Below are 27,609 nucleotides of genomic sequence, written 5' to 3'. Positions count from 1 at the left end.
TCCAACCAGGGAAAGCCGCCGACTGCAAGGATTACTACCCGAGTTCGGTCTTCTGCCAGAAGGGCCCAAGAGAACGAACGCTGCAACCAACACCATGGTGCAAGAAACAACGTCGCCAATCGCCCTGCAGCGGCCCCGAGAACCGCCATCGTTCCGGGGAGCCCCCGCTGAAGACCCCGAAGAATGGTTGGAGAAGCTGGAGCGCGTCTGCATCTTCAACAGGTGGCACGACAAAGAAACTTTCCGGCATGTCTTCTTTTACTTAGAAGATGCTGCTCGAACTTGGTTCGAGAACCATGAGAGTTCTTTGACCGACTGGACTCAATTCAAAAGGGAGTTCCTTAAGACCTTCACTACCGTGGTGAGAAAAGAACGAGCTTCGCTTTTGAAGGGGTCATGATCTTTGTTGAGGAGATGAAGCAATTATTTCGCCGCGCGGACCCTGAAATGACCGAAGAAAAAAAGCTCAGGTTTCTGATGAGAGGAGTAAAGCAAGAACTCTTTGCTTGGCTTGTCCGCAACCCCCCTAAAACGGTGGCCGAATTCGCGTCTGAAGCCGCCGCGCTGGAGAAGACGCTAGACATTCGAACGAGGCAGTATGACCGCCCTGTCAACGCGCTGTTCTCGGAGACCATCGGTGCCGCAACTTGGAAGCTCCAATACACGACCGGCTTTATAAATAGCGACCTGCGCATCCGCCACCAGCGCCGTGTCCGAGATTTTTTTTGCTTGTTGTGTTATTTATAGTTTCCGCGAGCGCCGCTGCAAGCCGTGGCGCTGCTTTTAATCCTCACGTCTCCTATCCTCTCTCGACTGCGTATGCTGCCGAACGAGGGTGATCGGCGTGTGTGCATGCGCATTTTCACGCACGTCTCTTGGTATTGCCTCAACAGCTATGCCTGAAAGAAGTTCGACGAAATAGTTATTCGGTGCAACGTGTGCAATGGTTTATTGCTGCGTACCGCTCTGCAAATCGAGCGGGTGCATGGGCGTATCACGAGGAATATTGTTCCATGAGTTCCCGGTCACGGATGTGCGGAACCTGTGGCTGAAGAACATTCATCGACAGGCTGAAGGTAAGCTGTGCAATCCGAAGTAATCTAAACAAACTCCTACACATGTTTGGGAAGCGACGGACCACGTTGGTCCGCGTGTTTCTTACTTTCGATGCTTGCCGTGATCGTGTGGGAACAGTACGATCTGCCTTCATTAGAAGGTCGATTGCGGGCAGTGGCGACGCGCTGCATTACAATATTGAGTGTTTGGTTTCAATTTCAGCGTGATTTATACGCGTGTGTTGTGGGCGTAGTGAAAACCACATTTCATCTTGACACTTCGTTTTACAGGGCCAGGGAAACAGCCGTGGCTTCCGAACGACCGGAGCAAAGTCTGCAGCCTTCATTTCCGGCCGGAGGACTACAGGGAGTCCACCAAATACAGAAGGCTGAAACCCGATGCCGCCCCGACACTTTTCCCTGACTTTCCGACATACCTGCAGCCTTCACCTAGTCAACCACGGCGGCCGGCAAAACGCAAAAGGGTCTCACCAGATTGCCCTAAGCAAGCCACCAAGCACAGGCAAGAGCAGTTCTTGTGCCGAAGTTCTCTACTATTATTGAAATTTTAATCTGAGTGAATGTCCCTTCATTTTGCAGGCATGATGTCCCATCCGATGATGGCATTTTGGCGATACAGCAGGCATCACAGCGCATGCAGAGGACTCGGTCAATGGGCTGCAGACCTTGACACCTGAGCCAGATCCTCAGCCACCTTCGCAGACACCTCCACATGATCTAGTGCAAAGTGCCTGCTCGTTTTCTTTTTTGCCCTCAACGTCTGAGCCTGCTTTGAAAGAGACTCCCAGGCTTGTTTTGGCACGGCCTAAGCCCACTAAAAGCACCCAAACAAGAATGTCGCTTTCACGGATGACGGTGCTTGTGAAGCAGGTCACAAGGCTAACAAGGAAGTGCCAGCTACTTTCCAGAAAAAAAAGTGATTTGCAAGAGGAGGTTTCTGCCCTGAAACGGGAGGCAAGAAAAGCAAATGCGGCTACGGAAAAAGCCAACCTCGTGCTCCTTCAGGTATGACCAGCACTAGAAAATTACTTAACGTTTGAACTTGTTTAGACAGATTTTAACAAGTGCCAAATGTTTGCAGGAAAAAGTAGAGCAGAACGAGCCAAAGGCACTGTTCATTCAAGAACAGCTGGCGTTTTTGGGTGTTAAGAAGGGCCGCTGGCATGAGGAGACAATACGAAACTGCGTGCTTTGGCATTCGAAGTCTCCAGCTGCATACCGCCTAATACGGGAAAGCGGCCTCTTGGCACTACCCTGCCGCTCGACCTTGAAGCGGTACATAGGTGCCTGCACAGGGGAAGTCGTGTCTTCGTTGATCAAACAGCGGCTGCATATGGAAGCAAAACTGCACTCTGAGAAGGTAATGTTAGCTATGGTACCTGGGAGGCTTTATATTTCAGTGCTCACCTCTGCAGGCACGCTGTGGCTCGCTGGTCATGGACGAGATGTCGATAAGGGAAGCTACAATATACCACAAGCAGTCTGATGCTGTTCACGGCCTGGTGAACCTGGGAGGTGCAGAAGCAGACTATGGCCTGGAAAACAAATTGGCAACCCACCTCCTGTGCTTCGTCTTTGTAGGATTGTCGACCCACTACAGGTATTCCAGTTATCATTACAGCTACCACTGCAGGTACACCAAATCATGAATGTCTGAATCTGGCCATTTAACTGTCTGAATCTTGCCATTTGAACTATGACTGTCATTTCCCTTCGCAGGCTTCCGGTAGGTTACTATTTTACGAAGGCCCTGACTGGACAGCAGCTTGAGCATCTTGCTGTTAAGGTCATGCAGTCAGTTGAAAATGCAGGATTTCAAGTGGTTCGCCTTGTTGGCGACAATCACAGGTCGAACACCAAGTTTTTTTCAAGCTTGTCAGGGGGGCAGATACAGCCTGTTGTCGAGTAAGTGCAGGGGTCTTATGAAGTCACATCTGATGTGCGTCTTCGCTGCAGATCTTATAAATATGGAGTAATGTTTACTTTCCAGCAAATGTGCACAAACTAATCTGAATTATTGGATATTTCTTTCACCCACTTGATGCAGGTCGACCACTCTTCCTGTCATTTGACTACTGCCACATCATCAAAAACATCCGCTCACAGTTCCTGGATGCTAAGAAAACTTTCAGGAACCAGGCAAAGCTTATCCTTCCCGATTTTCTCAGGTAGTATCAAATATTTCTGTCCATTATAATTTCTGTTTTGTTTTGGCAACACCTTGCTTTGCCGTAGGCTACTGCACAAGACCCAGGAAAGTCAAGGTGCATTCAAGCTGGTGAGGTGCCTAACGGAGAAACACCTAAGCCCCAGTAACTTTGAGAAGATGAACGTCAGGAGGGCTGTTGACATCTTCTCGGTGCAGGTGAGTGGCTAATTGCATGCTGCATAACTCAGTGTGCAGCTGGGGCAAAGGTTGTATGGCCCTAACATTATGAAATGGCCTTAGAAATATTCGTTATTGTGCAGAGGTAACTAGACTGGCAGAGTTTTGTTGCTTTAAGTCCATGTTTAAACAGCAGACATGATGCTGATTGCCTTGTTTAGGTCACTTCAGTCCTTAGGCTCCTCCAGCAGCACGGTCATCGCCTTGGGGCTAACGGGTTCCAAAACTGTTTGCCAACTTTGGAGTTCATGGAGGTGGTCCAGAAGTGGTTTGCTTTGCACAACATCGAAAGCACGTCATTGCACTGGACAAGTCGAGATGCCTTGAGGATGCCATTCTACAGTGCAGACGACGAAAGGTATGCCATGATCTGAAAGGTATTGCGCTTCCTTGAAAGAAATTAAGCTGTACATTGGGATGTGACAATTATAAATGTGTTTTCACTTTGCAGACTTTTGTGGCTGGAGACAGAGTGTCTTGAGTACTTTTCCCAGTGGAAAGAGAGCACCTCACACAAGAAGGAGTTCCTCTCTGAGGAGACCTATGAGGCACTCAGAGTTACGACACTGTCTACTGTTTTGTGCACAAGGCACCTCCTACAGCTGGGATTCTATTTCGTCTTGACGGGGAAATTCTCCAGTGATGATGTGGAATCCCTTTTCTCAGCAATCAGACAGCTGAATGGGTCAAATGACCTTACTGATGCATATGCAGCCCTGTCAGCTTTGCAGAAGATCCTGACCACAGGCATCATTCACTCCTCGGAGAGTGGAAATGTTGGAGGTCTGGTTGCCCCATTGGGTGAAGTGCCAGCCTTGCCTGTCGAGCCTGTCAAGCAACCTGCTGCTGGCACGGACATCCGGAAGCTCCTGCTCCCTCACCTAGCTACACTGGAACGCTACCCATGTATGTGCACTAAATCATTACGCAACTTGAACTGATACATAAGATTAAGTGAACAGTTATAGATAGAAAAAAGACAACGCAAGAAAACAACGGGACACAGTGATATAATTGTGTTCTAAATTGCTGTGCTGGAGGGAGCACCCACTTCACTTTCTTGCACCCCATGGCAGACACCTTAGGCTGTTGAATGTACTTATTCACCTTTATCTTTTCTCATAATTTTCGTAGGCCCTCCACAACAGAGTCTGCGGTCCAGTACGCTGGCACTGATAGCCGGCTTCCTCGTCAGGGCCATTCAAGACAATATTGAATGCGAGGGCTGCCTGGTGAAGCTACAAGCTCCATCCTCCAGTTCCCCAACCACGGCCCTCATTGCTGGTGTTGACAGGGGAGGGCTCTCCTATCCCACATTACCATTTGTGGGATTTGTCCACCACCTCGAGCAAGCTGCCTCCCGAGTGGCTTCCGTGCTTGTAAAGGGACCTCAGCCGCTCAAGAAGTTCTCGGCCGTCGTGCTGCCTTCACTTCTGAAGAGCCCACTTTTTGATTGTGCCCAGGACAAAAGTGTGCCACACAAAACAAAGCTGGTCAGCGTAATTCTTCAGAAATTTATGAGGCCATTTTTGTCTAACACCGCCAATGGCCTCACAGTGTGCAACGTAAAAAAAAAGAAGGCTCTCAAAAGGAAACCTACCTCGCTAAAGGTGCTGAAGGTCTAAATCTGAAGGCCAGACTGTCTCTAAATGTGCTCGTGATTCAGTGTGTCATTTAGCCAATAAAACATTTGGCAAGTAGTGATCCGTTGTCTCTGTTCTTGGGTGCTTTAAGCTTGAATTCGTGGATTAGATGACGAGGAAAACGTTGGTGTGTCCACATTTTGGCACACGTTCAAGTTTCCTTGAACTAATCCATAGTCCTCTACGGTGTGCCTCGAAGCCCAAATGCAAGTACAGCGCGTAAAACCCAGAAGAAAAAAAAAACGCATGGGTTATTTGTAGGTGCTCCCGTCACTCATAAAACGCGATAAATCTGACGAGATGGCCTACGCAAATACAACTGCCTTAATACAGTTTAAAAGTTGGTGAGCTCATTGCGCCAATCTGTGTGATCTGCATATCAAACAATACCCACAATTGAAGGCGAAGTTGCGCAAGAACTCTCGAACGAGTAAAGTGACAAGTACGTGCGCGCACAAACTGAACAGCCGAACTACCATGCTTGTTTTCCTGCACTTCGGAGTGCACCTCGCGGACCTGCTAAATATACCTCATTAGATAGAACCAGCATGGCACTGCATAATGTTCTTTGAGAATTGTCTAGGCTGCCGGGAAAAGCTAGCCCAAGTTGCGGGCCCGTGCAACAAGCCACCATTATGAGAGCTGACGTTTCTACGTGTCCTCGTGAAGTTGGTTCCTGGTATTAACTGTCTTGTTTCATGTAGCGGTAGGCAGAACAAAAAAAAAACAGCTGAAGTTTGCAAAGGCGCAAGGTTAACACGATCGCGCGCGTTCCGCTGGCGTAGTAGCTGTAGCAGCCGACGCGAAGTTGAGGATTAAACCCAGCACCACCTGGTGAGACGCGCCGTCAACATCGCGGCATTTCTTGGACCGCGTAGCCCCGTAGGAGAAGGGCGCGTGCGCAGGTCGCTATTTATAAAGCCGGTCGTGCTCCGATACATTGCGCGAGACCATCCAAGCGGTGGTCAGGGAGGAGCTTCGGAAGCTTTTTCCAACGACGCCGCAACCTCAAGTGGCTTCCCTGACCGACGTAATCCGAGAAAAAGTCCAAAACGCACTGGGAACTTCTACGCTGTCGGAAGCACCTCGCGAACCACAAGCCATGACCTACTCCGCGGCTGTTTATCAACCCCGCCCCGATCCAACCCATCGTCAAGAAGCCCAGCCGTACCGCCATCCACTGTCGCCCGCACAACCCCCTGCAGCCCACAACCAGAAACCCAGGAAAACGGACGTCTGGCGAACCCCCAATAATCACCCGCTGTGCTACCACTGTGGACAGGCCGACCACATCTACCGTCGCTGCCCCTACAAGAGGCTCGGTTTGCAAGGGTTGCGCTGAGAAATACAAGGCAAAGTTTTGGGTCTGAAGCTCAAAGCCGCACTATGTCATCAAATGTTTTTCTAAGTCGCTCATGGATTCCCGCAATCGGGTCAATCCTATTCGGTCCCTGTGGCAAACACCTCGATTAAATCATTAAAGCCTGTATTCACTTCTTTTTCAAGGTCAGTGATCAAGCACACTGCCACTGATTACAGTCAAACCTCGGTACAACGAACACCACATTAACGAACTTTTCAGATTAACGAGCATTTAAGAAATCCCACGCCGACTGCTTATAGTTTTATTGTAAAATTATTTCACTACAACGTACTTCAGAATAGCGAACGTTTCAAAATAACGATCGTTTTATTTAGTTCCGTGCCATGTTAACAACACCTCAGTACGACGAACTCATATTTTCAAGGCCAGAGACTCTTAGAAGTCCGTTAAACAATCGCGGCAACCAGGGCAGTGTGCTAGTAGACGACATGGCAAAGCGCAGCGAAGAAGAGGACGTCTTGCAACTTGCTCCGCGGAATGCGGCAGCCGATGCAAGAGAGAGAAAAAAGGTGAGGAGAAGAGAAAAAATGAAGCATGGGTAACTTCTCCGTCCCGAAAGCCGCGGCCGCGCTATTCGCGCTCACCCCAACTTTTTCTACGTTCCGCCGCTGCTCACGTGGCTTGCTGGATCTTCACGGACATCAGCGGAGCTGACAACAGAGGACATTGCCCAGAGCGTGAGCGTTCAGGATGAAGAAGTGAAGATGGCAGCGAGGATGGCATGAACAACAATGCCTCTGAGGGTGCCGCAGCAGCACTCGAAGACTACAACGAGCACACGACGACTGCGGATGTGATGGACAGCATACAAAAACTCCGCACATGTCCGGGGAAAAACCGCACGGCCACTGATTCACTCCCCAGTAATGTGTAAGAGTTTGAGTCCTTCGTGCTAGGAAGCTTGTGCTACTCGCGCTAGATGAAAATCGCCAACCACTATTTAATGATCACTAGTGCATTTTTTTGTGAAAAATGACTCCAAGGATGCACTGCTGTACACGTAGGTCGTTTTAGGCATTGAAATACTATTTGTTTTCTTAAATTTTGCGATTTTCACTATAACGACCTTTCAGAATAACGAGCAATTTTCCACGGTCCCCTGAAGTTCATTATATCGAGATTTCACTGTACTAGTTTCCTCGTCAGAGTCGTTCAGGACAACGCTGAAGGCCCAATGAAGTTGGGCCTCCAGTTTCGTAAGTACAACACTTATTAGTAATGTCAACAGGAAAGACTTTTTCGTACCACTCTACCTTTTTTGTGGGATTTGACTACCCCCCATCATGTAAGCTGCCTCCTGTGCCACGTGCTTATGAAGCAATGACACACTGAAAAAGGTCCCAAGCATCATGATACCCCCCCAAGTAAAAATCCTACTTTTAAATCATGGACTGCTCAAGATGGGGCCACATAAGACCGAAAGTGATCGATGCGGGAGTGCAACCAGGTATTTGTGTGGGAGCAGTCCTGAAAGGGCTGCTAGGCGTAATTGCATAGCAATTGTGGCGCAGAAATTCCAGAGATGCATTTAGCTAGCCCTAAGAAGATAAGCTGCACGACCCTCACCAACATTTTTATACGATACATATTGCAGGGGATTAGACTGAGACTCGTTCTGGAGGTCAGCGAACAAGAGGCCTCGACAGTGACATTGAAGAGTGCACTGTCAAGGGCGTAAAACGGGAAAACACAGAGTAAGTGCAAAGCTTGCAGAAAACAAATTACGCAGGGTAAGAATACACAGGAAAGCGATGGCAGCAGTGCCCTACGCAGTACCAGGGGAAGGCAGTTCTCAGATTGGGGTAGAACGCGAAGGCGTCAGTGCAAAGAACAGAACGGGCTCACAGTTTGCAGTCAGGGAGTTGCAGCTGGTGGGAAGCCCGGGAAGAACAGCCAGCCCGCCCGAAAACGCAGCAGCCGCCGAGGAGATGCCACGACGCCTAATGCTGGAATCCAGGAAACCGGAAACCAGCGCAACAGCACGGATGCCTGGCAGCGGGGTAGGAACGAGTGGCTGGTCCCGTCGCTGAACCTCAAATGCCAATCCGTAGATGGGGTTCAGGCCACCCAGTTGACAGCTGGAGAGTGAAGCCAAGTTACCAATCAGTCAAACTTCTTCATACTGGCTTGATTTGGCTTCTTTATGCATGGTACACCTGCTCATGAACTCCAGCCAATATCATCATTGCTGGGCAGGCAGGGTTTCACCCTCCCTTCGTTCTTTTTTTTTTTTTTTGAAGGAGAGAGAACCAATTTTCATGGAACATACACCCTTTATCTCAAATGAAAGATCGTCACTTAAACCGCCTGACCATTTTGAAACGGTTCTTATGACAGGGCCATGGAATGTTTGAAAGCTAAATTGTCACATCCACCAGCCTTACGTATGCTGCCAGAACGAATGCTGGCAACCTTGACAGTGTGCTATGGAATAACATTTAAATGTGAGATGAAAAGAGGTATTTAAGAACTTGCCTCCACCTAAACAAAAAAACACAGCCTTTTCTATTCCCTTACGCGGTTTTTGGATCATGCATTGAAACTGAAATAGGGCTGTCAGCATGTGAACGGTAGTGTCATGTTTAGACACTACATGGTGCCAGCTTGCTGATTGCAGAAAATTTAGTGCCAAATTAAAATTATTCACGCCAATTTATTTATAAATTCCATGTGGTTATTCCAAAGCCCTACACCCAAGGCAAAATGTGGCTCCAAAGAATGGAGTCTCAATGGGCCTAGAAACACAGACCCCAAAGAATCAGCGAGCAATTAAACGGGGGGTGGCCAACACTAAGTCCTCCGTGAGGGTAGACACCACCGTTGTTGACGCTGTAGTTTGAGTCCCACCCACTGATCCACTAGGAGTTAAGTGGACTACAAGAGCACCTGGAACCCCCCGCTACTCTACAACAGCGACATAGCAGAGTACCGTATTCGCCAAAGGAAGGGTGGGTGCACTGCAGTCGGATAACTTCGGGTGGTGGCAAAGGAAACCTGGGCTGGTTAAGCTTCGAGGCACACGAAGCGTCGAGCAAACTGGCTTACCAGGATAAAATGCAATTCACGAGCCACGAGAGATGGGCCAGGCCAAGTTCAACCGCCTGCCAGCTGCTTCCGCACCAAGTGGCCCAAGTGCCTGTACAGCGGTTTTCACATTCCCATACAGGCATAGTCTGGGACAGCGTGCAGACAGCAGGCAAGCCTGCACATCAAAGACGACGAAGGGTAGGGCGGAGAGACACAAAATATTTCAGACAAATCAACACTTGTTGGGTACTGCAAACACATGGCTGGCATTGAAGTGAAGCCCTGGGAGCTCGCTTCTGTTCAAGGACCAAGCAGCAACCCTACGCCTGCTCGTTTACAGGCAATTGCTTCCGGTGACAACGTGCAGTCAGCACTGCGCAGAGCCTCCAGGGCCAACGAGGAGACCCTGGAACGCATTGTCATGTGGTGCCCCGTGCCCGGTAGAGGGCGCCCCCCCCCCCCCCTACCACAGGCACTTGGGTTTCAGCAGTCCGACAGCAATGATGCTAGCAAAACGTGCACAGGTGTGGACGCTGTGGTAACCAGGACGAGGCGCCGGCTCACGCAGTGGTGGACAATGGTTCGCAGCCACCCAACAACGTAGGACTATTTTTTCAGTTACCGTTGCATATGCACCCTTTTTTTTCTGTTCGCACTCCTTTTTGTTCTCGCATACTTCACTAATCGTCCCTTGTTTCTTGATTTGATTGACTGTATGGTTTCACGTGCCGACGCAACGCAGGCGATAAGGCCTGCGTAGTGGAGGACTCTGGATTACTTTCGACCACCTGGGGATCTTTAACATGCGCCAAAATATCGTATACACAGACCACAGACGTTTTTGCTTTTCCACCTATCAGAAAAGTGGCCACCGCAGCCGGGAATCGAACCCACGTCCTCGTGCGCAGCAGCACACCTTAGCCACTGAGCCACCGCAGCAGGTCCCTTGTTCCTTGCCACTCTTTTGTTTCGTCTGGGCTGCCTACTCCGAAGGGAACGACCGCCAAGTATTTATCTATCGCAAGTTGCCGTGTCACCTCTAACAGTGGCCACACCTGTACACTAGACCATCGGCTCCTTTACTAGATGAAACGTGCATCAGCCAGAAACTTCCTGCCCATACCCCTCCTTCCACCACTGTCAGTGGCCAGCGCCTATCACGGCAGCCGCTTGAAACAACCTGATGCTGCCGCAGGCTACGCTGGGTGCAGAGGACATCCACATGCTTTTCGACATTGCTTCGGCAAGTTATGAATCTCACAGTGCAACCTATCAGACACAATTGCGTAGCGAGCTGAAAAAGCTTCAAATAGTACAGTTTTGTTCTTCAATAAGCCTGTTTATTCTTTACAGAAAAGAAGATGAACATCGCCAATGAACTAATTGCAACCATATTTACTGCTAATACAACATTTAGTTTGGTGCCTGCTGGGGGTGGGGTGAGTTGCCCCGAGCGTTCGCCTTGTTTATTGTCTGTAGCTGGCTTCATTGAACTGACTTCTGGAAGTGGTGTGCATTTGCCACGTGCCACAATGCACGTTTAGACAAAAACAGCGCTCAGTGGCGGTCCCAAGGGGGGACAAGAAGCCCCCCCCCCCCCCCCCAGAGGTCCTCCGCTTCTTTTTTTAAGCATCCCACTTGTGCGAGATCGCAAACGTTTTGCGACCGTCAGAAATGCAGGCTCGAGCCAGCCAGGTTTTAGCAAGTCATGGTTGTTCGGATGGCTGCTCACGCACGCAAAAGCCGGCCTCTCATTTCGGGCAAAGTGTCCCGGCTGTTTGCAGTTGTAACAGATTACAGGTCGCCTGACATCAAAATTTCTCGGTGGGTCTTCGGGCTCTTTGACGACCATTTTCGGTGTCGTGTTCGGTGCATCATTGCTCCCCTGCTGTCCTTTAACCCCCTTGAAGCAGTTTTGTGGCGCCAGAAAGAAATTTCCCTTTCTCAACTGGTCCTGGCGCGCATCCTGACTGACTCTACCTTCTTTGATGTTTCGGCTAGCCACATATTCATCAGCCAGCTGGGCTGCCTTCTCCACGGATACACCAACCTGCCTGTCTTTAACCCAAAAGCGCATGCTTTCCGGCAAGGTCTCGTAAAACCGCTCTAAACACATGAGGTCTTTCAATTTGGAGATATCCCCATCGGCGTCAGAGCCCTTGACCCATTCCGTGAAGTTATCGCTCAGTCCGCAAGCAAACTCAACAAAGCTTTCGTTTGGCTTCTTTTTGTCTTGCCGAAACCTCCTTCGAAACTCCTCTGCCGAAATCTTGTACTTCGCGAGCAGGCTCAACTTCACCAGATTGTAGTCTTCTGCATCACCAGCACTTAGGCCTGCCACAACCTGCAATGCTTCCCCCGGAAGCAACGACAACAACCGCTGTGGCCAGGTATCGTGGCTGAATGATTGCCTCTCACACAATCTTCCAAAATTTACTAGGTAGAGACCGATGTCATCTCCCGTCTTAAATCGCTGAAGCAAATTTGTCATCTTAACTGCGCCTCCTTGTATGACTGAGGAATCCCCATTTGCCAGCCTAGCTTGCTGAAGCTTTATTTCCTCAAGCTTAATCTGGGCATATCTGGCATCTTTCTCGTCCTGCCTCTTCCGTTCCTCATCCTGCCTCTTTCGCTCCTCTTCCTCTTCCTTTTCCTTTTCCACTTGGCAAAATTTTGGCCCATGCATCTGAAATTTCGTCCTCCTCAAAATTCACCTCCTGAATGGCACTGCGAATTTCCGGTTTCCTCATTCTTCCATTCACCTCTAACCCCAACTCCGCTGCTAGCAGCAGCAACTCATCTTTCGTGCACTTTGCTATACCCAGGCTTGGCGAGAGCTTCCTGCACGCAAACACAAATTAACCACACACCCGGTGGCAGTCAATTTAGCGCCTGATTTGAACCCTATTCAAAATCGTCTGGCAAAACGTAGTCGCTCAAGCACTTACCAGCGTGCGGTGCCTGTGTCTCCCAGAGCCACGTTGCGTCGGTCGATCCCGGATCGCCGTTGCCGCACCTTCACACGTCAGGAAGGCCTCGTTGTCTTCTTCCTCGAGTCTTCAGTCCACTCGTCACTCGTACCTTCTTCATCGCTCGTATCTCCGGGAGGCCACGATGAGGAATCCGCGGATCAGGTGGTTTTTCTGCACGAAGTTCTTTCGTCCGCCTTGGCTTATCCCGCCGCTGCAAACCAGTTTGTTGCGAGGTAGGCCAGATTGCGGACCAGTGACGATGAAAGGGACTTTTATTCTTTGCTACATCCTAACGAAGAAGGCCCCAGGCCTTTGGTCGTCCGGACGAGCGTTCCGTGGACAGCCGTTCTCTACCACTGCCCAAAGGCGACTCTCCCGTTTCTCACTCCTCCGGAGGTCTCGAGTCGCGCGCACCGCCACGGCTGCGCAGTTCCAAGAAGCCGGCCTTCGGTCTCCTCTGAAGCCGTGACCCACTGCCCCCCCGCTTCTGCCGGAGCGCACACGTGTTACTATTTTACCGACCGGACACGCACATTCGGCCTTGGCTCCCCTTCCTATGTCTTTCCGACGCAACAGGGATGATCAGGCGCGCCAGAGTTAATGGCCACAGAGGTCCCCCAGAGTCCCGCACGCAATACCGTGCGCCAGAGTTCCACAAGCCGTTCATCGTGTGTGGCCTCTGCCACAGACTCATCGGCATCTACAGACAGCAATGTGCAAGAGAACATCCCCTTTCCGCCAGACTTGCCAAGCGAAATCGAAGGAGTAAGAACGTCAACCACTCAGCCAAGGGTATTCGATGCAGGGATCTTTGCTGGCAAAAGCAAACCAGATGACTTTACACTCTTCCATTTACTGGAGAGCCACTGGCAACCGCCAAGGCTATGCGTACCCTTCATCGCAACACACAAAGAAGGGAAAAAGTCGAGAATCGTTTCGTCAAGAAGGAACACTTAGAAAAGTATCACTGGCTTTTTGTCTTCGACTGACGTAAGCGGAGGACTTTTTTGCAAGTACTGCCCATTTTTCGTAGTAGGTAACACTGGAGGGTACCAGAAAAACGTGCCTTTGAACCTTGTTACAAGACCGCTTACATCATTTGCGAAGCTGCTCGGAAAAGACGGAGCACTAGAGTTACATAATAGCAACTAATACCCCTGCAACGCTGTTGAGGCTGGGAAGTCGTCCCTTGCATGCTACCATTCTTCGTCGAACGTCGTCGCCAACCAACTTGAGACCCAAAGAGTGCAGAAGATTTCTGAAAACCGTGAACGATTAGAACGTGTTACTAATTGCATATTCTTTCTCAGCCGACAGAACATACCACTACGTGGGCACAGGGACTTTGGTGCCCTTGAGCTGTATAAGCACGACGAAGCACCTCAGAGCCCGGTTAATCAGGGAAACTTTTGTGAATTGCTGCATTTCCCAGTCCATTCCGGAGACAAGGTCCTGGAAAACCACCCGAAAACATCATCGTCGAGCACTACCTGTATTTGCAGCCGCACTCAAAATGAGTTAATCGCATGCTGTGGAGGCGAAGTTCTCTCCAAAATTCAAAGCAACTTAATTGACGCTGAATATTACAGCGTGATTTTCGACGAAATGACCGACACCTCTCACATATCCCAGGAGGCGGCCGAGCAGTGCGAACGCAGTTCCACATTGCTCCGTTCAATGTCTCTTTTTTGACGTTTCTGCCCCTGCAAATCGTATGCCAACCTCACGAGTCTGGACAATAACCTCACGGGAACCAGCGCAGTGAGTTTTCCGACCTCTCCAGCGACTTTCACGTTTGAGAGAGGAGATTTTCTACCGGCCACGCCACCGCTCAGCAAAGCCTAAAAGCTAGCGCTAGGGCGACCACAGCTCACAACACTGTTTTTTTTTTTTTGGTATCGAAATTCGCCCTCCCCCAAAAACAATCTTTGGGACCGCTACTGATAGCGCCGGGCATTTCTTTTCACAAAATACCTTCAGACAGTGGTTTGCGCAAACTGTGGCTGAAGCCAATTTTAAGAGGAGACCGGGTCCCCGTTAAGTCCAATTACTCTAACATGTGCAGCCTGCCCTTCCGCGAGCCAGACATCCGAGACAATGTCAAGTAGTGGTTGTTGAAGCCAGGCGCCGTACCCAGTGTGTTCAGAGAACCGCCGTCATGCGCTGGGCAAACAGAAGCTAGAAGAGGTGACCTCAGAATCTGGAAGTGCAAATGAGAGCCTTTGTTGACTTGTACAGAGTAGAAGCCTGCTACAGGTTAAGAACACAGTGGGGACATTGCAAACGTCATGCATGGGTTCTTCAAACTTGCACGACAGCTCACGGACGTCGTTCATGATCACGACGAAATTAAGAACGCTGCAACAAATGTCAAGTGTGTATTCACTAGCAATGCAAGCAACTGATGTGGTTACTAATGTGGTCGCTGCAGCTACCATCCTTTCGACAGCTGCCCGACCCTCGGAGGGGAAGGACATGAATTTGAGAATGGCACGAACATATGGTTGGACAACGAGCCTGGGTGTCACAAATTTACCAATGGCCCAAAGGATGAACCAGTCGAAGCTTCTAGTAGCAGCCAGTACAGCGTGCGATGAAAAAGGGGTTTACGCTAAATGATCACACGCAACTCAGACACTGCGAAACAATGCTCGTCATTCTTGTATCCTGAGCGCAAACGATGGAGAGAGATGGAGCGTGCACTAAGACAGAAGAACGAAAGACTAAGCAGAGCAGTAGATGCATATAAGGTAGAGTTGCAGAAGCCTCAAGCTAAATCCTGTGCTTGAGCATTTCTAGAAGTGGCCTGTGGGAAGCATAACAGGGAAATGCAAACGCCCTGTTCCTACTGTACCAAGTAAGGAACTACAAGAAAAAGATACCACAATGGTCGGAGACAACGATTCGACACTGCATTGCCATTCGACATTCGTCGGCGAAAGCATATGAGTATTTGCGGACCGAGAACTTCTACTACTCTTTGAAAGTACATCGGCTTGTTATCTGGAGAAGTTTGGTTCAGTTACTCAGTCCGTCGTTGCCTCAAAGTTGAACTACAGGGGCTTGACACAACTCAGCCCAAAGTATGCTCACTCATCGTGGATGAAATGAGAATGCGGCACAAGGTGCAGTACCACAAGCAGAGAGACGCATTCTTCATTGACGTTAATATGGGCTCCAGGCTACAGCATCTCGTTCCGGAGTCTGACAACGAAACCTTGGAAAATTCCATTGTATTTTCTGCTCTGGGACCTGCACGCCAGGTACAAGATAACTGCCGAGTATTTCTTCACAAAAGGGGGCGGTGGAGAGCAGCTCATTATGTTTCTTTAAGTTTCATTAATTTCTTTATGTTTCATTAATCATTATGTTTCTTCAGACTCCCTTTCCATGTTTGCAATGTTAGCTTAAAATAGTTTCATGTTTCACAGAATTAATACACCACGTCATTCAGAAGACACTGGCTGTCAGCTTCGATGTCATCCACGTTGTCCCCAACAATCACAGGATAAACATGGCGGCCATGCAAATTTTGTCAGGAGAGGCAAAGACAGGTGATCCACGCTCTGCTGATCCCACAAACATTTTCCTTTTCTTTGACCAGGGCCACATAAGAACGTGAGGTCTCGATTCCTTGCGAAATATAAGGGTGGAAAACGGGAAATCTTGTCGAGGGACCTGAAAAAAATTGTATAAAATGCAGAAGACTTCGACAGTGAAGCCTCTTTGGTTCCTGACACAGAAACAGCAATACCCAACAAACATTGAAAAAATTAACGCGAGACTGGCGATGCAGCTTTTTTTTAAGCTCCTGTCATTGCTGCCCTCACGTACTTGAAAGATCAAGCAGGCCGCATTGCTGACACGAAATTCACGTACGCGGGACCCAGCACCAAGCTTCTATAAGTGATGCAGATGTGGTTCACAGTAATGGATGCGAGTAATGGATCAACAGTACATTCACTCCAACGACGACAGTCACCATTTCACCGACATAGGCAATGCAAGGCTAATTTGGCTAAAGTGGAATTTGCCACATACAATGAAGACTTGAAAGATGTGAGCGAACCAGACCACTTCTTCAGCAAAGAGACGTACCACGCCCTGACCATTACTACCACTAAGCCAAACGTGGACTGCGTTTTTCATCTGCTAACCGCAAACAAATTTCGGTTAGTTCTCACCTGGAAATGTCCAGCGACCCGACTGAGTCCACGTTTGGCTACCTACGCCGAAGTACCGTATGCAATGACGCACTGGACGTCAAGACAGCAATCTTGAAGAACAGTGCGCAACAGGCCAGCTCCAATGGAAAAGCAGGCGACATTCCAGTTAAAAAGAGTACTAACATGAAACTTCAAAGCTAAGATAACTATGTAGAAAGCTTCCTTTGTATATGAAGACATCTCCCAAGAAGTTTCAACGGAAACCGTTCACTATAACATATTTCAAATCAATTTTGAACTTTTCACGCACGACAAAGATCAGCACGGATACCCTTTTGACATCAGCACGACGCGTTGAGTGCTGCACCATACACCCTGCCGCAAATTGCCGACATCAGGGCTCCAATGATGAAGCCAAAGCACTGGCTGCTGTTGGCGCGTGCTTCTCAGCTTACGCATCGCGCCACAATTTGGGACTGACATGATGCTGCCCGGGCACGTGTGACCACAACCAGCCTGGATGCACTTGCTCGCTCTAGCACGCGCGTCTAGACCAACAGTGGCATGACGAGAACAGCGACGTCAAAGTGCCGTCCTGTCATGTCGGCCGGCTCAATGTTTGTGCCGTCGGAACATGAACTGACATGAGTGAACGAGGCTGTAAATTAGGACGATGCTACATGTACTACGTAGTGAACTCCCACAGGAAATTGCTATACAGCACCGATTCAGCGCCATCTATAGGCGATCTCAGAAACACTTTTTTTATGCGTTTTCACGTACTCTAGCGTTTCTTCCTCTGTGGGAAGATCAACATGGCTGCTTTTTCACTGCTTTTGGCATTCGATCCACGGATCCCATCCAAGGATCGATCCCACCAATCTGGCTGCGACAAATCACGGTAATAAAGCGGAAGTTTTCAGTTGTGCTTGGTGTAAACAGGGCCAAACAACAAAAAAAGGAAATCATTTTTAACCGAGGAGAAAGGTTCACGTCAATTTATAAGGCTGAGGCAAAGATTATAGGAGTCACTACATGTGCTGTGCTCCCTGTCAGGCTAAGAAGCGATTTTCAAAAATCTAGACAACACTTCACCTGCAGTTCACAAACGACATCCGACCCTTTTTCTTCTGACTGGCAATGAAAACTGACTGCTTTTCGAAATAATGAAGAAATTTGCTAGTCACATATATACTCAGGCAAAAGGTATTGTGCAGCCATTTCAATGCCTGGTACGGAAGAAAATTGTGCTTAATAGGTGTTTCAGGAAAGTTGGTTTTGAGAATTGAATTGTGCCACAGGACTAAAAAAAATTAACACAAAATGAAAAACAACCCTACAAAAGTCCTGAGCGTTCCCTGCATACTTTTGGGATTTTTCTATCATGTATACAACCAACATAGCCGTATTGTTAATTATATTGAACCTTTGGTTGTACAGGTCACCCTGAAAGGACATCACCAACTGAACCTGAGGATGTGGTGTAATAAAAATTTACTTAATATTGTAAAAGGACCCCACCAAACCCCTCTGCTCGCTGCCCCAACTCAAAGCCAAGTAGAAGCAACAGTTGAGGCCCAATTCTCTACCAAGATAATCTGCAGCAATCCTCAGAACAGATGACCAAGCTGATCACCGATACAGTGGAACAGATAGTCAAGCTACTAACAGAACGTATCTCCACACTGGAATGAACCCTCGTCCCCGACTGCCCACCACAGGCCAAGGAAGCACGCCAGCCACATGACACCTTGCCACAATAACGTTCTACACACACACTCCCTCTCCTCCCTGATTATACCAGACGCTAGACGCCCCTAGATGCCCCTTTTAAAGGACTGAACTTGCACAAGCTCTTGCCAAGCTAACCTGGAACATGGCACCCGCCCATGATCACATCAAATACGGCCTCCTCCACAACCTCAATGAAGAACAGCTCGGCTCGCTACTCGACTGCTACAACCACCATTGGTCTCGGGGCATGGTACCAGCTCACTGGCGCCACGCGGACATTACCCTTCTCCCAAAGGCCAACAAGACAAACTCTATCGGCAGCCTTTGCCAAATTTCATTAACCTCATGCGTTGGCAAACTTTCAGATGCGAAGCATCTCATGGTTGGGGCTATGTCCCTCCCTTGTTGCGCCGTCCACGCCTCCACTGCACATGCTCGGCTTGCTGAACGCCCGGTGGTGTCTTACCCTTTAATGGCTCCTGGAGCAACAGTGTTGCCGGTGTCTTCCTGGGCCGGCACGAGACAAGCACGCCTCCCCTTTAAGGGCTCCTGGAGCGACAGTGTTGCCGATGTCTTCCTGGGCCGACACGAGACAAGCACGCTTCACGCGCCTTCGATGTTTCATCGTCGTCGGCAGCGGCGTGCGTCGACAAGTCTCGGCGGGCCGCGATTACAAGCAGCCCACAACCATCCGGGGAACGTGCGTCGACCTCATCTTCAGCAACTTTAGGGTCCATCCACTACAACAGCCCTTGACTTTACATTTCACAGACCATGAGGCGGTCATAATCAAAGCGCAACGCATTGCTATTCAGCGTGTCATGCCACTATAAACGCTGTTGATCATCTCACCGAACTGGTACAGTCGAACACTGCGTGCGACGTAAAGCTTCACCAAACAAAATGCAGAGCACTAATAACAAAACCGCTTGCCCCTGTCTGCTCAAGGGCCTTCTGAAGGATATAGCTGCTTTGCAGTATTCATTACTGATTCATGAGAGCACCGACGTAGCAAACAAAAAGCAGTTGGCTGTCATGGTTCGCTATTTCAGCACATCATTAAATACATTGGTGACCATGTCCGCTCAAGCGTTCAACAGCCCAGCACAATGCACAAGGCCTTCTCGATTTCTTCACCAAGGCCGGTCTGGATTTCACAAGGTGTCTTGGAATTGTGAAATCCAGGCCGACCTTGGTCAAGAAATCAAGAAGGCCTTGTGCAATCATAAAATTGGAACCGATGGTTGCAACGTTATGGTTGGGAAGAACTTATTTTCACGGACACGCTCAATCCGCTGCCGTGCTTACTGTCATGCTTGCACATCACGACGCCATGCTCCCTGGATATTTTCGTGGCGTGAAAGCTCTGTTATGGGGCACATGAAGCGGGGAATCTGGAAACTTCAACTGCCACTGAGAGTCCACGCGGACAACGAAGGTGACGACGGCACAACCAAGTGGGTTATGTGTGCTGTTTGCAATGAGTGGTTCAATTCGGAAAGTACCCTTTTCAAGTCGATCGCAGAGGCAAAAGCAGCGCCCTTTTTCCCGTGCCGACAGTGTGAGATAGTGGGTGTTCTGCAAGCTGACTTCGAGCAGAAGAAGCCGAGGTGCCGAATGCCACAACACGGCTGGAGAGCGAACTTGCTGCCATGGAAACTGCGACGAAAGCCCTGGAGGTAAGCTTGCAGTAAGAAAGACGGGCGCGGGCAGCACTAGAAGAAGAAATCGTAGCTGTGAAGAGTGCGGTGGCGCACAAGATCGCACAAGTCTCCGAAGAAGGGGCTTGCATTTCCTGATGGACTACCTGGTTCAAGAAACCAGGTGGTTTGAGTTAGCGCGGAGGGGCTTCCCAGTGGGGCTGGAGAGCAGAGTCGGAGGGGAGGCACTGAAGAGAACGGTCACTGCACGGCAGGGGCAGGCTTGCAACCGGTGTCAAGGGGTCCGGCAGAGGGAGCGACTGCAGGCAGTGATGGAGGCAGTAACACAGGCAATGGAGTTAGAAAAAGAGGAGTCAATCCACAACCCCGCTTTCCTAAGGGTGCGTTCTCAAAGCGAAGGCTAAAAGAACCATCCCACCCCGTGCGAGGACAAGACGGCTGACAGCACACATCTGCAGGTGACAGCCACACAACACCCCGAGGTTGAGCCAGCATCAGGTGGATGGCAGCACTTTCTGCGTACAGCGACAGAAATGTTTTAAAGCCTGCAGCACTGTGCACGGCTCAGCAGAACAGGCTCACGCAGTTCCGTAACAGGGAAGAGTGGTTAACGCTGTGGATGAGGTAGCCGACGTTGTGCTTGAGGCTATGGTGGTCATCCAGGAAGGGCAGAATAACCTTTCACAGGTGGAACTAGGAGCGCTGCTCCAGACTTTTCAAAGTCAGCTGAGGTCATGGAAGAGCAGGGCTAGCAAGTGTCATTTTGTCATCTATGCAGTCCCCAATGCTGGGCCTGAGGACAAGGCGCTCGGACAGAGGTGTGGTGAGTGGAACACTGAAATGCAGAGGGTGTGCAAGGAGCTGGGTGCCCGGGCAGAGTTTGTCAACATGAGCAGGGCACTGCAGGAGAGACCGCAGGGTGCACCGTACATTGCTGACATAGCCGAAGAGCTTGGCGTACGCATGGGAAGGAGAATGTGCACTTTCTTAAGCCTACACCCCAGAAGCCGAACACTACACAGATGGGAGATGCCACTGCATCAGTCAGCTAGACTGGGCAGTTTATGAGTGATGGATTCTTGTCGAAGTTATTTCAAACTAATTTCATTACCTTTGAAAGTAACCGTAACGTAATCATCAGCTAAATATAATTTTGCCTGGCAAGTACTATTATGCTAGTTGGTAGGTCGTATTGAAATGGATAATCACCTTTCCTCGTCATCGTCTGATCGTACATCTCCACCTATTATGCCCCGCGGCAAAATAAACGCTCAAAAAAAAAAAAAAACGAAGACGATAAAGAGGCAGCGCTCGTCCCATCCTCTTTCTCGCCTTCGTTCTTTTTTCCGCTGTAATTATTTCAATATAATTTTTCTGGCGTGCATTGCAATGCAGTAATTAGTTCTGTAACATGAACCTATTTTTCCTGCAGGACTTTCAAGAAGGATTGTTCTTTCACCATTTACTTGGCTGCCAACAAGGATGCACACATTTGCAAGTCAGGAGCCTTTCCTTGGCCATAACCACAAGAAAAATCCGAAGTGCTGTATTGACACCTGCCGCAAACGCACAAGCTATCACAATGACCTTGAAGAGAAGGCAAGAGCAATGCTTCAGATGAAGGCTAACAAGAAGCTTGTTAGGGAGCAGCTTGAAAAGGAGAGCCAGAAAGTTGTCACCCTGAAGGACCTCAGCAACATAGCTGCAAAGGGCAAGGGCCAAGCTTCACACAATGACATAGAAGCAACAGTCAGGATCCTTCAAAATGAGTACGGTACCACAGTTCGTTTGCTGGTGGATAAGAAAAGCGGGCTGAGGGCCTTGTACTTTCAGGACGAAAGTATGAAAAAGTCTTTTGATGCCTATCCAGAGATTATATTTGTTGATGCTACATACAAGCTTATGGAAACGCCGATGTTTTCTCATCATAATAGAGGATGGAAATGGACAAAGCGAGATCGGTGCGGTTGGCCTGTCTGCCACAGAGGACAGTGAGACACCTCAGTGGTTTTTTGAAGCATTCAAGGAAATAAACATGAAGTGGTCATCAATCAAAGTCACCGTGGCTTATAAGGACTTGAAAGAACGGCAGGTAGTGAAACGGCTTTCACCCCAGTCTACCCTTCATATCTGCGCATTTCACACCCTGCAAACTTTTCGAAGGGAGATCAGCACACAAAAGCTGTACAGGTGCCGTCAGAAGTAATTGGAGCACGGCAGCTGTGGCCGAACCGCATCGGAGCGCCGTGTAGCTGCACCGGCGGTAAACGAAAGGACGAGAACACACATGCGCGCCTGCCGACGGCGATAGCCCATCTATACCTCGCAAACCACTTCTTTTAACCTAGCTCGAACATTGGTCGCAGCATACTGGTCGCGGCGATGGCGCTGATAGCAGAGTCGCATCTCCCAACGTCTCTGGCGCACTTCCAGCGCACGCGAGCTATCGGAAAAACGGCACGCTAACAAAGGAAACTGCAGTGGCAGTTTTTCTTTCAAGCATTTTTAGGGGTGTGCGCTATCAGCGCCATCGCGGAGACCAGTATACTGCGAACAATGTTCGAAGCTAGGTTAAAAGAAGTGGTTTGCAAGGTATAATTGGGCTATCGCTGCCGGCAGGCACGCATGCGTGTTCTCGTCCTTTCGTTTACCGCCGGTGCAGCTACGCGGCGCTCCGATACAGCTCGGCCACAGCTCCCGTGCTCCAATTACTTTTGACGGCACCTGTACATATCAAGGGCTGTCCAAGAGAGTGCCCTCGACATTATGCAGCAAATTGTGCATGCACGGAGCGAGGAGGAGTACAACAAGTTGTATGAAACACTGAAGTTGTCTTCGCCACGAGCTGTTTTAGAATGTACTTCAATTCTAACTGGCATGAAATACATGAAGAGTGGATAATGGACCTTAAATGGTCTTGTGGGAACCTCCTGAATTCCACAAATAATCACTGTGAGACCATAAATGGAATTTCTGCATTGATTTCGATACCTCATGAGCAAGCGCTATCTTTTCTTTTCTTCACCGTTTATCTTTGTTGCCTCTATTGTATTGAATAATTTCTGTGCTACTCGAGTTTCCATTTGTGTACTCAATGGGAAGGGAAACAGCTCATGAAATAGGTACCATGCTGTAGAAGAGGCGTGTGCACTGCACCAATGATGAAGTTCATGTTTCCTACAGCAATCTTCTAACACCATACACTTTCAAGCACGTTGAGCAGCAACTTTACCTGTCATGTGAAGCCACAGTGGAATCAGATGAATACACGGTAGCACAGGTTTCCGGCAATAGCAAGTCGAACTCCACATCTGCTACAGAGTGTACCTGTGGGTTCAGGAATGCAATGTTTTTACCATGCTGCCCCATCTTTGCTATGATGTACCACTTTGGACTTAGCAGGTATTATGAGAACCTTTGCAGCAAAAGGTGGTCTGCAAAGTTGTACGCACAAAGTGCAAAGCAGAAGCAGTGCTCATAAAACAGCAGCAAAACCATAGGATCCTTTCAAACCATCAGAAGTTTAGGAAAGCTTCTGTAATCACTGCAAAACTTGCCAGCATTGCCTGAGAAGGTTCTATGGCAGTATTCTCAAAAAGGATGGAGCTTCTGGAAGACCGTCTTTGCCATTGGAAGAATGGCCTTGATGAGCGATTAGAAAGGAAGCAAGAATCCTCAGAAGGCGAAGGCGTGGAGTGTACCGGAGAGAGGTTCAGCGACGAATGTTCTGTCAATCTCTTGGCAGTTGCTTCAAACGAGGATGGAGGTAACACAAGTCCTGATGTCGGCCCAAGTCCTTGCAAAATTTCTACAGCTGTCAATCTGTAAGTGGCACATTTGCAGCTTGTACCAACAATACCAAACAATAAATGCCCCCTTAGTTCTAACTACGCACTGCGCACCATTACCCCATTGATTGATGAAAAAGCAAATGGTGTAAATTTTCCCTTGGTTCCTGAACTTTTTTTTTTTTTGCAGGCATTGCGCTAGCTTTCTTGTCTTGATCTATGCGACAGGGGTAAGTCAGAATACATGTTTGTTTGGCGGATCTTCGTAAATAATGCAAGAGTACGCAATGACCGACTATTACACCGGAATGGGACATTTAGATTCTCAGCATTGCTTTGCAGGCACAGGCATACAAGTGTGACCTGATAAATGCCACCACTTCGGGCTGCCCCCAAGTTATCATAACTGCCATACCGGCTGCAAGCATTGCTGTTTCTCCCAAAAATGCGGTCTGCTGTGGGGTGACCTGGAAGACCACACCCTGGTATACACGGATGGCTCCGTACGGCCGCGGCAGAGTTCGGCCACGGCGGCGGCAGTGCTGGGGGAGGCTGCACTACGCCGCATCATCCGCCACAGCCGAAATGGTGGGCGTAGGCCTTGGCCTGGACCTTCTACTGGAGCTGGAGCCACCCCCCAAGCGCTGCGCCCTGCTGTGTGATTCTCGAGTGGCCCTACTTCGGATCCAGGAGGGCGACCCGCGCTCCCTCCTGGTGCGGGACAAGGTGGCATGGCTGGCCCAGCGGGGGACTCGCCTGCGGCTGCAGTGGGTGCCAGGCCACATTGGGCTGGAGGGCAACGAGAGGGCAGACGAACTGGCCGCCGACGCCCACGAGCTGCCCCCTTCGCCCACGGCAGCCCACGCAGCTACGGATGACGCCCGCCTGCTGATACAGCGACATGTACGGGCCCAGCACCCGGACCCGAGGTTGGCTGCTGGAGAGGCCCCACCACCCGTCCGGGACGCGTGGGGTGCGTGTGGACGGCCGAGCGAAAACGCCGCCTAGCGCTCATCGACGACCCATCGTGCCAGCACTGCTGGGCGGCTGTCCAGACCCTGCCACATCTGGTCCTGGAGTGCCCCAGTTTGTGGCAGGGAGGACCGAACTGTTGGCCACCTTCGGGGGAGGGGCTCGGCCCCTCGAAGAATTTCTGTGGCCGCCAGGCAGTGCCAGAGAGCGAGACGGAGTCCATGAGGCCCTGGGGTCCTACCTGGATGCCTCAGGACTCCTCCCGGCTCTCCGTTTTCTCCCTACATAAGCTAAACTGCGTGTGTGTGTGTGTGTGTGCTTTCTTTTTTTCTCTTTTTTTTTTTGTCTTTGTGTTTTAGTGTTTACCTTGTATATATTGCACATATATGTCCTGTTGGACCTGCATATATTTTTATATTTATCCTCTCCTCTCTATCCTCCCTTTCCTGTACAACTGTGTTCCCCATTCCCCACACACCAGCAGGCGTTCCAGTGTCCACCCTTTGGTGAGACAAACTACGCCTGCTGGTGGTCCTTCCTTTCCTTGTTTACAATAAATTCATTCATTCAGCTGCCGGCAAACTTGATGATGATGATGATTAAAGGCCTCACCTTTGAATCGGGGTGACGATGTGCGCCATCTAGCCTATCTTAGTCATTTAAATTCTGCCCTGCCGCTACCCCTGGCTGGGATGACACTTTATCGACTTCCCTGCTTTTTTTCCCACCAGCACTCTAGCCCCTGCTTAGTAATACCTACTGCTGACCAGTTAATGCTTCCATCAATTGCGAAGTCCAGTGCCTCAGGAAGTAGGACTTTCCCCCCAATTCTATCCGGCTGAATCTTTTGGCATTCTATTACTATGTGGTCGATTGTTTCTATATCCCTGCCACATCCCACACGTCTCATCCTAGGACGAATATTTGCTCATGTCGAGTTCTCAGGCAGCTATCCCGCACCTCAAAGAGCAACACACTACCTTTATTGTTGTCATAAAAGTTCTCTTTCGGGATCTCTTGTTTGCTTGCTTTATAGATTCCCAGTGATCCCTTATTTTCCATTCTCTCTGTCCACATGAGCGTCTCTGTTTCCTTCACTTGCTTTTTAACTGCCCCCCATTGTTTATTCGCCACGGTCAAGTTATATTTAGTCGCCAGCTATCATGTCCTCTTCCGCCATTGGGTGTCCACACTTTTAAGGTACAGGTACCTGCGCACTCTGGCTGCCCAGTTCTTCTTGTCTAAATGCCTAAGCCGCTCCTCAAAACGTATTTTACTTTGTGCTTCGCTCGCCTCAAATGAAGCCCAACCCATATCGCCTTGTACCGCCTCATTTGTAATCTTACTGTGAGCGCCCAGTGCTAATCTGCCGACTGCCTTTTGGTTAACCTCCCGTCCTGGCAGGATATCTGACTAAGCATAATACGGCATTAGAGAACGTGAGCGCCAGCACCATTACCCCTTTCCAAGATGCCTCGTACTACCTCATACTTATTGCATCCCCAAAGTGCTCTATGTTTCATTACTGCTGCAGTTCGTCTCCCTTTCAGTTTGAGGTGTTCTTCATTATATTCAGGTACCTTTTTCCTTCATTAAGCCAGATCCTGAGGTATTTGTACTTATTTACTAATGGTATGGCTTCCTGTTGAATCCTTAGTGGCGCTTTACTAACTTCCTCGTTAAACACCGTGACTTCAGATTTCTGTGAGTTACGATGTAGGCCTAGGTACGTCGCCTTTTATCACCACAAATGTCAGCCAGTTTTTGAAGGTCTTCCGCATTATCTGCCAGCAACATCAATTCCAGGACCCGTTGCTCCACCAACTCTCCATTGCTTCGGTACGATAAGTCAAAGCCTAATCCACTCTCTTCCAATAGTCATTCCATTCCTCTAATGCAAAGTGTGAAGAGCAATGGCGAAAGGGGGCACCCCTGTTTTAAACCTCTTCGAATGTACACGGGCTCTGTGCCCGTACGCCCTTCCCATGATTGCCCTGAGCAGCCCTACAAATTCTGACCCAATCCCCTCTTCTAGTATCTGCAACAACAATCCCCTATACGTTGTCATATATGCTCCCTTTATGTCCAGAAACAGTAGCCATGTTGGTCTGCCCTGCGCTGCCGAAATTTCGATGGTCTGGGTTGATACGAAAATATTGTCTTCTAAGCGCCGACCCAGCCGTAATACATTTTGCCGTTCGAGGACTACTGTGCCGGCTGCCGGCAAATTTCCGCGCCGTCTACTGTGCCGGCTGCCGGCACAATAGTAGTGATACACAAATGCCGGCAGTTTGGTCACATGACTCCAACTAGCCAATGGTGGTGAAGTGCCGGCAACACTCCACGCAGCCCACTTTGCCGGCTGCCGGCAACATAGTTCCATACACAAAGGCTGTTCTTGCTGCATCCAAGCTTAGCACTTGGCGTTATTTCCGTTACTTGCGAGCACAACAGTCATTGAAATAACCAGATTGAAGTCAAAGCAATAGCGGCAGTGTTTTTTTCGTCTAGTACAGTGCAAGAGACAGACAACTTCTACACGCAGGCTACAGTAAAAATTCAGGCGAACTCACGTGGTCAGACAACATGGCTCACCTGTTGCACCGAGTAGGAACCAGCAGACATACTAGCCTAGAACTGCGTTTCTGCTCCTTACAAAGTGTAGGCACCTTTACGCACTGGAGCTCGATACTGCGTCAGTATTTATATTACATAACTTCTCTCCATGCCACTTGTCCAACCGTACACAACGTACACAACCAACAACGGCTCAGAGCACCCACTATACAGCAAACGGCAT

At 49.4% G+C, this 27,609-nt stretch overlaps 1 protein-coding gene across 1 annotated transcript; it reads left to right on the top strand.

Moving 5' to 3' along the window:
* The first annotated feature begins 444 nt into the window (after window positions 1-444).
* LOC144168143 (uncharacterized) lies at window positions 445-5,669 on the top strand. Its single transcript, XM_077697191.1, is given in 11 exon segments — window positions 445-1,076; window positions 1,347-1,578; window positions 1,691-2,081; window positions 2,158-2,483; window positions 2,485-2,676; window positions 2,796-2,980; window positions 3,106-3,244; window positions 3,312-3,441; window positions 3,624-3,820; window positions 3,914-4,368; window positions 4,597-5,669. Coding segments are annotated over 11 exon segments (2,871 nt in total). The 5' UTR covers window positions 445-943; the 3' UTR covers window positions 5,088-5,669.
* The last annotated feature ends 21,940 nt before the right edge of the window (window positions 5,670-27,609 follow it).

The sequence above is a fragment of the Haemaphysalis longicornis genome, unplaced genomic scaffold (assembly GCF_048455015.1).
Source record: "Haemaphysalis longicornis isolate Haplotype H1 unplaced genomic scaffold, Haemaphysalis longicornis Haplotype H1 scaffold_2, whole genome shotgun sequence".
Lineage (NCBI taxonomy): Eukaryota > Metazoa > Arthropoda > Arachnida > Ixodida > Ixodidae > Haemaphysalis > Haemaphysalis longicornis.
This window is presented reverse-complemented; position numbering and strand designations above follow the sequence as displayed.